General features: G+C 40.5%; 1 protein-coding gene across 1 annotated transcript in view; it reads left to right on the forward strand.

Moving 5' to 3' along the window:
• The window catches only part of ggctb (gamma-glutamylcyclotransferase b), a 9,707-nt gene extending 6,679 nt beyond the window's left edge, over window positions 1-3,028 (forward strand). Inside the window, exon 5 of the mRNA XM_056379822.1 lies at window positions 1,550-3,028. Within this exon, the coding sequence (XP_056235797.1) occupies window positions 1,550-1,714 (165 nt within the window). The 3' untranslated portion in view covers window positions 1,715-3,028. The remainder of the gene's footprint in view (window positions 1-1,549) is intronic.
• The last annotated feature ends 8,922 nt before the right edge of the window (window positions 3,029-11,950 follow it).

The raw sequence follows: 11,950 nt of genomic DNA on the forward strand, positions 1-11,950 counted from the left end.
AAAGAAAAACTTTCACTCAGTTGCCAGTTTATTAGGAACACCTATCTAAAACTTGTTTGCTGCCACATTATTTTCATTACCTGAGTGCAATGAATCTTGGGATAGGTTGGTCCAGGAAGAGAAGAACGCATTTGAAGGAGCTTTTGAAACGGGACAGTCGGTCTTCAGATGCAGCCTCTGAAGGATGAGAAGACACAGCCTTTGTGTTAGTGACTCGTGTCCCTCGTGATTCTGTGGGGGATTCGTACCAGACACCCAGTTCTTACACCTGTAAAATACTTCTATATATTTTCATCAGTGGGTCACAGGCTCAGTCACCATTCTGTTACCTCAGTCAGTGATATTATTTAAATAAAAATCTTACTTCTGAGGCGTAACAGCAACCTTTTGGAGAAACATGTTTCCAAAATGTTTGTGGACAAACCACTGAGTAGAATACAAGCATCATTTTTAGGAGTTAGTTTATCAAAGTATGTGCTGAGCAGGACAATTTACTTCCTTTACTTACATTTTGCAGTTGAGAAATAAACCTGTCCAAAACATAACACTATATAACATATATAGAGACAGTGACTGATCAGCAGAGAACAGGAACAGCTCATATCTCCACTACAGCACAATTTAAGGATGAGTCTCTTATTGACACATCATGACTGTTATATTCTGAATCTGAATCCAATCCTTGTGATGGTAGAGTTATCAGCAGCGACTGATGGATGACAGTGTAAATGACCTTTATAATGAGCCTCACTCTCTCAGTGTGATGTCAAACTTGGAGGTTTAATGTTGTTGCTCTGCATCAGGAAACAAAAGAATACGATCATGAATCAGGTCAGAGGCATCATCATCACCTATTCACTCCCACTCTCTGTGAAGCATCTGGAATAGGATCAGTCTGCTCACACCCCGGTCACCTGACTGTGTGATCCCTGGGTCAGAACAGTCAGGACACCCCCCACCCACCCACACCCCGGCCCTGTTACGAATCACAGACCTGACAGCAGTGAGTTAAAGGACCAGATTGTTCCTTTGCACATGTGAGAGCTGGAAAACTGGCTGAGAGAAAGAGGGAAGCCATGGCTTCTGCATTGTTGTCAGAGTCACCGTGGTCCTGGATCCTGATGTACTGTGGCTCAGGACAATACAGGGTCCGGTGCAGTGCAGATGTGGAGAGACCACAGTTCAGTTATCCTGCTCACTGCACAGTGGTCCATGACCTGCACAGTCTACAGTCACACTGAGTCCGGTGGGGACTGGGGATGTGGACAGATCCCCGTGGACACTGACAGAGGACTGCTGGGTAAACACAGATGATTTGTGTATTAGACATGAAAGAGAATTTGGAAACTTGAACTTGAACCCTATTTTCAAAAACTTTAAGAAAGTTCCCAAAATTATCTGGTTTTATTCTGAAGATCAAGTCGTCATGTTCAGAGAGGATCTTCTCTCACCACTGTGAGTCCTGAAGGTTTCTAAGAACTGAGATAAGAGAAGGGGCGGGGCTAACCCTGTTGCTATGGACATCATGTTTCTGATCTTCACCCTGCAGGTGATCAGGATGGGGGCGGAGCAGAACGGTCTGCCCATGGACTACCAGGAGAAGCTGAGAGCGATCAAGACCAACATGTACGAGGGTCCGCTGCCCATGATGGCTGAACTGGAGAGAGCCAGGAGGAGAGCTAAAGAGAGGGCCAACCACCGCTCTGATGCCTGATGCTTCAGCAGAATCTAGGTCCACGTTGTACTACAGGACAGCACTTGTAACACTGTATTCATCATAATACTGTAGATGAACCAGTTCACCTGAGGAGGCTGACCTCAGTCTCAGCAGCCAGGTGTCTGACAGAGCCCACTGATGGCTCTGTGGTCTGCACAGATGAAAATCACTGTGTCATTTACAGAGTGGAGGTGTGAGATCCACCATAACTGTTGAGTGAATATATATGACCACGAGGATCAGTACTGCAGGCTGTAACTTTCTTTTTGCTTCACTATCGTGCCTTTATGTTTTTATGGCTGAGATATTTCAGAGCCTGTTTCCTGCTCGTAAATCACTATGAGTCATGGACAAAAACAATAAAGGGTCATTCCACTGTTTCTCAAAGTGTCTGCCTACAAGTATAGCCAGTGTAGGTGCAGATAGATTTGTCTACACTGTACCAACAGTAACATAACTTCCTAAATTAACAGCATGCATTATATTATAATCTAAATAAAGTCAGTCAGTGATGGCAGGGGTATTTTAATACCTTGTTGAAAGTAAGGAAAAACAATGGCTGCCTCAGAGGTTAAAAAACTTTACATTAAACATCAGCCATAATTTATAGTGAAGCAGGGGCCCCGCCTGGGATTGTGGGCCCCATGAAAAGATATCACATTGGGCCCCAACACCACAGGCCACGCCACCCTGAACATATAACCCTATGTAGACATGAATACAACATCCTGCACACGGTGGGTCTCACTGTTTGATGCCACACTATAAGAAATGTGCTGAAGGCAGGTGACAGTTTAAATGTCATCTTAAACGATATCATCATAACTTCATCGACTTAAATGAACCGAATACACCATGAAAACTCTAGACAGCAGCGAATCCTGCAGAACACTGAATCACCAAATGACCATATTTCAGTATGTATCAGAACCATGGAGACAGAACCTGGCAGAACCCGGGTCATGTGACTGGAAGGTTTTATTTTAAGACTGACAAACTGTCCAACATCAAATTCAGACTACAGACTGTTTCATATAATGATCACCATGTGGATTTAATCATTTTTATTTACTTTGTGCCATAAACAAGAAAAACAAACCATTAGTTTACTATGACTATAAAATATTCTATTAATGATGATAGGATAATAATTTTATTGTGATAAAACAATCATAATCACATTGAAAGAGTCTGCATGCCAGACACAAATCTGTTCCTCTGAGATGTAATATTTGTGACGCTACTTGTCTTTTCTCACATAACCAAGTGTAACATTATTTGAAATTAACATTAAAGTTGTTCATGTCAACGGAGAAACTATATCTACTTTGTCATTTCACTAAAGGAACAGACAGACTCCTGAAGGACTGAGGTCAAAGCAGCTTCACTAACGGATCTGTGGCATTTCTCAGGTGAAATGTTTGATTGGACCAAGTCAAAATATTTTTGAAATTATTTTTTCTGTCTATATTAGATACAGAGGTGACAAGGAGCAATGGGGAGATGGATGCAGATTCAAACCAGGGTTCATGTGATTGATGATCAGCATATTAACCCTTCAGCCACAGGTGTGCCCCACCTGTGAAACCTTCGTGATCACTACTTCTTTAATTGGTACCACTTCACAATAAGACCCATAGTTTATAATTAGGTTATTTATCCGGTTCTTAACACTTTATAAATCTTAAATTAACAATTATAAACAAGTTATAAAACAGTTTTCATATGGTGATGCAGGCTCACTATTTGGCAAGATCAAGTTAATATTTACTACTCATTAATCTTACTAATGAGTCACTACCATTTATAACTGGTAAAAGGAACCTTGTTGTAAAGTGTTAAACACATCATCATTTATTAATGAGTTACCAGTTATAAATAATAGTAATTCATTAATACATGGTGATGGGTTTTACACTTTACCAGTTTTTTTTTTTTTTTTTTTTAAATGGTTGTAAAAAAAATGAGATGCAGAAAAATGGAGATGGATGGAGGGAGAATGAACTGAGTGAACAACAGGCCACAGAGATGTGAACAGTGGGACAAAGGATGGGTGAGCAGTTCACTGAGTAAATGAAAGTTACCACCTGTGTTCTACCTGGAGTGCTGAAGTCCTAAAGAAGAGACCAGGCAGCAAAAAGCATCTCCATTGTGCAGAACAATCTGATCAACACCTGTGATTATAATGAGGACAGCTGACTATACCGAGGATACTGAGGCCAGAATGAATCTGGTCATTTGATATGATAATTCGATCTGCCAAATGAAACGTTTTGACCATTAAGATGCTGACGGTAGTTAATTGCTAGTAATTTAGGACATATGTGATGATCAGCAGATACAAATACTGGATGATGAAGAAAACACAGATATGAGGCTTAACAGTACAGATACATGAGGGCTCACTATTTGGCAAGTCACTGTTGTCCTTTTTATCTAATGTGCTATAATAGCTTATAAATGATTTATAAAGTTTAACAAGCTAATTAATAAACCTTAGCCATAAATCCTCTATCAGGGGAGTCTTACTGTAAAGTGGTGCTCCTTTAACTCTCGGGAGTGTGACCCTTCAGTTTCAGTGAAGAATCCAGGAAACCACCTGTAACTGTTGACTTCTGCATTTAATGCGACTGAGCATGACGTATTCAGAGTGAGAGGTGTGAGGTGTCCTAAGATAGATTTAGATGGTTTGGCTCTTCTTATTTGGCCTCGTCATCTCCTCACTGTAACATGTGCTGGGATGTCACCAGACTGTTTCTCAGACGGTCACTTCCTGAGTGTGCGCAAAAGCCTCTAACATCTACAACAAACAGAGGTGATTCAATCAAATCACAGGTTACAGTTTTAAATATTAAGACAGATGAGAGGCAGGAACTCTGTTTTAAAACCAGAGTGGACACATGGAAAGACTCAAACTACACACTGAGCTACACAAATATCTACTGATGTTTATTATTTATCACTTTACTATAAACTCTTTTGTCCCTGTTAGGATACCGTAGGAATGATCACTCAGTTATTCCATTGATGTGATTGGTCAGTCGTCAGGCTGTTGACAGATCCTTTAATAGGCTATTAACTTGCAGGTTAGCCCTGCTGCATCTGTTACCATGGTGATCTATCCCAGTTAAAAGGGAGCCAGCTTCACTGAAAAGCCCAAAGACAGCTGGAAGACCCACCGGTCAGGCTCCTGGTTTTCCTCTGTTTTCACACATACAACACAGATTATCAGTTCTTTTTGTTTATTCGGATGTTTTTCTTCATTTAGACCAAACAAGACAGGAGTGAATGATTTCCTCAGATTTCCTCAGAGACATTCATAACAAATACATCATGAAAACGTTTCTGTCATCCTGGTTTGTCTACCAAAGTCTCTAATAACAGTGTCATTATGTTTGAACACTGTTTAGAAGGTGACAGGATGTCGGAGCCTGTTGCTGTTTGGTGCCTCCACACTGGAACAGAGAGGATGTTGAACTTTGTTTTTGGTGTTAGACCGGGTCCAGCTGTCCCTCTGTTTGGGGCTGCGTGTCTGAAAGGCCACTACAGAGCAGAGGAGCTGTTCTGGGTTATGGAAACAGGACAGAGTATCGGCCTCCGCGAGGGTCGGGCCTTGTAAAATTCCTGGTCTGTTGATAAACCTGTCCCCTCTGCCACCCCCTCTGTGAGCCAGGCTGCTCTACAGCATGCCTCCCCAGAAACATTTCTTTTCTGGGCCTCAGAGCTGTGACGAAATCCCAAACAAACACAGCATCTGAGATGGAGGAATGTATTTGGGACAGAAAGCTGTGTTGTCTGTGGGAAATCAGGGCAAAACAGATTCTGCTCTGCTCTGCAGCTGCAGCTCTACATTCACAGAATCACATGGTCTCCAGCAGAGCACAGCAGAAGGCCCAACACTGGAAACTCCCACCAGGTCCCTGCCACACAGAGCAGGACCTGCAGAGCAGTCCAGTGTTCATCACAGTGTCCTGCCATGTGCTTCTAATGATTTCAACCATGAGAGCCACCCAGACTCCAGAGAAGATCAGGGTCAGTGTGTCAGAGGAGCAGGTGAGTGTGTGGTGTACACTCAGCTTTTAACCCAACAGATAAGGATGTTTAGCTTTTCTTAATCAGGACTTCGGATGATTTCAGAAGTGATGGCTTTTTGACAAATTATTGACGGAGACTTCTTCCTGTCATCATATCATGCCCACACCATCACCTCTCTCTGGAATCTCTGCCTGCGAGTACTTCACTGTCATGTCATCAGTTCTATAATCTGTAACTTTCCCACGTTAAAATGTCTAAAAATAACTAGACCTGTGTTTTATATGTTGTTGAGTTGTGTTCTTACATTTTCCCAAATGTTTCCATCAATTCTCAAACCAGAGAAATCTGTGATTTTAACTGTGGTAATGTTTCATTGGTTGCCTGTCAATGACATCATATCCTCTATGATCATGTGGCAGTGTTGTCATTGTCTGACAGAAGCTCAAAACTGAGTAAAACCAGAAATAAAAGAAATAAAACGTAAACGATAAGGTATTAAAAAACAAATAAAGATAAAGACAAAATAATCAAATGTTAAAAGAGGGGATATGTTCTGAAGTGAGTAAAACCAGAAATAGAAAAAATAACCACAAATAAAAGTAGGGTATTAAAAGGGAAACAATCCAGACAATAAACATAGATGTATGTATAAATAAACAGACAAATAAATAAATAAAATTCAGAAATAACATAAATAAAATGCAATTAAAAGCCAGACTAAGAAGGAAGTAGGTCTCCACACTCTGCTGCCTTTGGGTCTTCAGGGAGGAGGAGACCTCTGTGGATAATTCAGCTGCAGGTAAAAACCTCCTGAACCACTGACACTGAACGAATCCAAACCAGGACAAGCTGGAAACAACAACTCCCATGATCCCACACTATTGCACAATCTCACCCTACGCCATCTTTTGTTATTGTTTTGATCGAGAGACCCCTGGAGGCAGAAGTTACAGACTCTTTTTGTTTGAATGATTATGGATTGCAGTGCGGGAATGATCAAACTGTAAATATCAGTGTGGACATTTATTCTCTTACTTCAATATCCATAAACCCAGAGGTTGTAAAACTGTATGTTCATCACAGTCTGTAGAGTAAACCTCCAGAGATGATACGCCTGGTGTCTGTTACTGAGCTTCTCTGCTCCACAGACCACACAAACTACAGTGGCCCAATATTGTTTTCGGGTTGTCCGTCCATCCGCCTGTCCCATTCTCCAGGACACAATATCTCAGTAACGCCTTGACAGACCTTCTTCAAATTTGGAACAAACATTCACTAGGACTCATGGATGAACTGATTTGGTCAAAGGTCATGGTGACCTCACATAATGCAGTTTTGGCCCAGTGAACACAATATCTCCATAACTCCTTGAGGGAATTTCTTCAAATCTGGTAAAAACATTCACTTGGACTCAAGGATGCACTGATTAGATTTTAGTGGCTGAAGGTCAAAGGTCAAAGGTCAAAGGTCAAGGTCACGGTGACCTCACAAATCATGATTTTGGCCTAGTGAACGCAATATCTCAGTAACGCCTTGAGAGAATTTCATCAAATTTGGCACAAACATTCACTTGGACTCAAGACCAAACTGATTAGATTTTGGCGATCAAAGGTCAAAGGTCAAGGTCAGTGTGACCTCACAAAACACTTTTTAGCCATTACTCAAGACTTCACACAGCCATTATGACAAAATTTCACACAGATGATTCATATTTTATATGACTCTGAATAAAAAGTGATGTAATCTGAAACTAGTCTGAGTGGAGGAGGCAGACACCCACGAGAAGGTGATTCCAGTTTGTTAGTGACTGTGCTTCAAGTGATTAAACTAACTGATACCTTTGGTCTCTGACATCGTTCTTCAGTGTTTGCATTCGTCTTCACTGAAGACAACAGACACAGGTCGAAGCTGTTTGCTGTCTGTGGTCATGGTTTGGTTGATGGTGTGGGTAAAAACAAACAGTGGTCTCCTGTGTTCCTATAAATGATATTTATTCTATAAACACATCTAATGAAACTGGTCTGTCTGATATGAGACTCTTGCTAACACGACTGACCCAGCTGAGAACAGACTTTGTTATGTTCAGCCCTGTGGGGCTGTTCCTGTAAACTTCTTGTTAACTCTGTGTTTAGGGGTCGGAGCACGTCCACCCCCTTCATTCTGCATGAAGAGTCTGTCAGGAGAGATTACTGAAAACCAGACTAACTGGATTCTTTTAGTCCCGGCTCATTCAGTGGAGGAGACTGGGGGTCCAGGGTCTTTCACCTCTGGAACCTTGACCCCCCTCTAATATCTAGTTTTACTAAATTAAGAGCAGTGTTTTTCTTTTGTCACATCAATTAACACACATTCAGAAACAGGTATCCTGTCCCATCAGCCCACAGTTCTAAATCCTGAGCCTGTTGCCCCCCCACAGGTCCTGACAAACATGGTCTCTCATGTGGGATGGACTCAACAACAGTTAAGTGGGACACAGCAAGAATCCACACGTGGGCCATTACACAACCAGCTGCATCACCATCTGAGACTCATGGTGACCTGGATGGAAGTTTTTCTGTGGGACAGTTTCTTCAGCAGAAAAACACTCTGAGTCTGAGGATTATCAAGAAACCAGGCCTCGTTTCACAGAGACACGTCTCTTTTTCACCAGAATTTGAAAATGAGAAAATGTGTTTTTATATTTGGAATAACCTTTAACCCTGACCGTATCTCAAGGCATGTAGCTGTATGGTCATTGTAATGTGCTGTAGTACGTTCTAAGAGAGACTTAAGTCAGACTTAAGTCACAAACTTGAGAACTTGAGACAGAATATTTCAGGGGACTTTACCTTTATAACATCAGCTCTAATGGGGAGGAGATAAGTCCAAAAATACTAATGTAAAGAGACTGTTGCCTCTTAAACCAAACATTTTATGTAGATTTTAATATTTGTACTTTCTACAATTCCAACATTGAGACCATAGAGCATCTATAATTTTATTGTAATTTAATTAGGACCTTTTGGGAGGCTTTCCAGTTGGATAACATGCAATAATCACACTATTCTAACCCTAACATATAAAAATATAAAATTTGGTCTCCAAATGGAAAAAAAAGAAAAATTGAGTTTGGGAATAATAATTTGATACTTTAAGCAAAAATACTTTCTACATAAATGTTGTTTCTTAAAGAATACACCTTTGTTTGATGGCTATTTAATGATATAATACTAGATTAAAAATATGTGAAATGCTGTTACATATTTTTTATTATTATTATTATTATTATTATATGTTAAAAAAGCCCATCATCATGTTTTGTCCCTTTATTTTTATTTATTTGTTTAATTTTTTTTCTCGTTTATTATTATTTTTCTTTGGTGTTCTTTTTATTTATTTATTTATTTATTTATTAATTCATTCATTTTCTGTCTTCTGACCTATACTGTTCTTATTACTGCTTGCTCAGTTGTTTCTATTGTTTCTGCATTTATCCTGAATGTGATTTGGAAAGATGATTTCTCACAATCAGACCATCAAGTCCACAATTAAATTTGGCTGGTTTATTTGTGCACGAAGGACAGATCTGGTGAAGGGTACACCAAGCCTCTCACTGAATGACTGAACTTGAGCTGCTTACATAGTATGTTGTTCTGTGTGTTGTAACTAACCTCTGTTAACCTCAAGACCTTTACCTCTGTGTGTCACTTTTATTACTTCCACCCACCTAAAAAGGGGTGTATTAGATAAACCCACAAACAACAATATAACAATAAAACCCATATGTGTAATGGATCCTTTGACATCCTGCTCCCCCAAAGGTCAGCAGTTTACCTAAGGTTCACATTCTCAACATCCTTAAACCAAAGTTGCCAAAAATGCAAAAACAAATACAACCTTAAAAGTTAGGTTACAGGGGAAAAGAGAACCGAGCACAATCCACCAAGACCAAATATCATCATATAAAATATTAACCATATGTGGGAAATTGTTTTCACACATTTCCGTGTGAAGTCTTGGTTAATGGCTACAAGGTGTTTTGTGAGGTCACACTGACCTTGACCTTTGTCCTTGAGTCCTAGTGAGTGTTTGTAACAAATTTGAAGAAATTCTCTCAAAGCATTAGTGAGATATTGTGTCCACAAGAATGGGATGGACAGACAGACAGACGGAGGGACGGACAGACGGACGGACGGACGGACGGACTACTGTGGTCAACACTATGTTTGTCCCCTAGAGGACAATACATCTGATTTCATGTCTTCAGAATTACTGTAGATCTGAGAGAACACATGCAGTCTTGAGCACCTAATGCATGTTCACACACCACAAGGTGTTTAGATAACGTAAGCTCTTTGCCTCAGGTCAGTGTAAGATGGTGGTTTAGGTTAAATGTAGATAAACAAGTTGTGAACTTTTTCTGTATTAAACCAGACAAGGATCTTTACACTGAACCAGGAGCTGTGAGAGTCTGTACAGAACCAGAAGACATATTAAAGGTCCATATAGTCTAAAGGCAGATGTCCATGTGTTGTTTGATTATAGATCAGGTCTAGGTTTTATATTCATACTGTGAAAGTATCAAAGCGCTCAGTCCACAGAGAAATGCACACAGCCTGTATTCAGAAACTGGGTCTTAAGATGAGACATCAGGTTCTCAGCCATGCCCCAAGCCCCGCCCACCTGGACCCACCATTTTTATTGGATCACTCAGAAAACAGTCAGCCAGTCAGTCACCTGTTGTTACTAGAGACTACTTACATACTCCAGAGAGAAGCCTGAGAGAGGAGATGTAAAACTACACTGAGATGGTTTTTTGTTTTTTAAAACCACAAATATATCTTCTTATGGATCAACACTTCAGATAAAACACAGGAGAAGAGGAGAATATGCAGCTTTAATAAAGTTGGAGTTACTACATGTGGATATTAAACTGAAATATTATGTACATGGACCGGATGTCCTGAGCTCTGGTCAAGTTCCACTTGGACACTGACCAGAGATATGTTACACAAGTCGACACTTGACTGCTCACAAATACACAAGTGAAGTTGTTGGGACAGATCCTCAGTCTTGACCCTCCTAAGATAGAGGATCACAGTGGTCCTGAGTCCTAGTACTCACTGGTGGGACATGAAATTTTCTCTTCGTCCACAGACACACCGCTGCAGTAACACTGTGTCAGTATCTGTTTGTGCAGACAGATGAACTGTCTATGTCTCTACGTGTAAAATACACAGACACGTGAACATGGTGAACAGGAATTCAGATTATAGTATAGTACAGTATTATTTTTTATCAAACTGTTGAATCTAAAGTGGCTCATATAGTAAAGATAGTCGTGTTGAATCATGTGAGCAGGTGGAGGTGGATTAATTATCACACACATTATTCTCTGTATCCTGGTTTATGTTCAACCTGCTGTTTGTTATTGTGCCCTCAGACTGAAGGTGTCATCAGGAAGAAATATCTCATTAATTAATGGTTAACCAGGTTTGACTTGTTAATGAAGCCTGTAATAGTGTAAAACAACAGGCTAATACCTGTGACAGTCCTGTGATAAGGGACTGATGATGATGATGATGATGATGATGATGATGATGATGATGACCGCCCACAATGACAGGGATAAAACTGGACTGATGCGAATAATGGGTAACAAATCTCAGCAGCAGTCATGTGACCGGCCCCTGTCTGCCCCCCCTCAGCTGCTCTTTAATAACAGATGTTGGGAACTAATTATTACCTAATGGTTAATTAATAAAGTACCTCACAGTCTGTTCTGTAGCCACTCGTCGCCATCTACCACAAAGAATTAATAATAGAATTTTTAAATTGAATTACATGATTATTTTTAATCCATCTACTTTAACATTCACCATTTCCATTTCAGTTTTAATTAAAGACAGTTGTCTTTACTTTGAAGCAATATCACAGTTAAAGATCAGGTTCCAGGTCCCAGATCCTGCAGCTGGAACAGCTCTGACCAGCTGTGCTGTGATGAGGAAACTGAGCTGGATGAGGTCAAGTGGACATCACAGTCCCGCTGTCATACATGACCATGACTTCAGGTCCCCTCTAACAGATATTTAGGCGTCCACACACACAGTGATCTTCACTGACACATTCATGCAGCCATGTTGTCCATAAATTTCAGGGTCAGTGTCCCACAGGTATGTTCGTGGGGACGCCTACACCCCACACCAGGGATTTTATTTG

This window comes from Seriola aureovittata, chromosome 7, assembly GCF_021018895.1.
Source record: "Seriola aureovittata isolate HTS-2021-v1 ecotype China chromosome 7, ASM2101889v1, whole genome shotgun sequence".
Lineage (NCBI taxonomy): Eukaryota > Metazoa > Chordata > Actinopteri > Carangiformes > Carangidae > Seriola > Seriola aureovittata.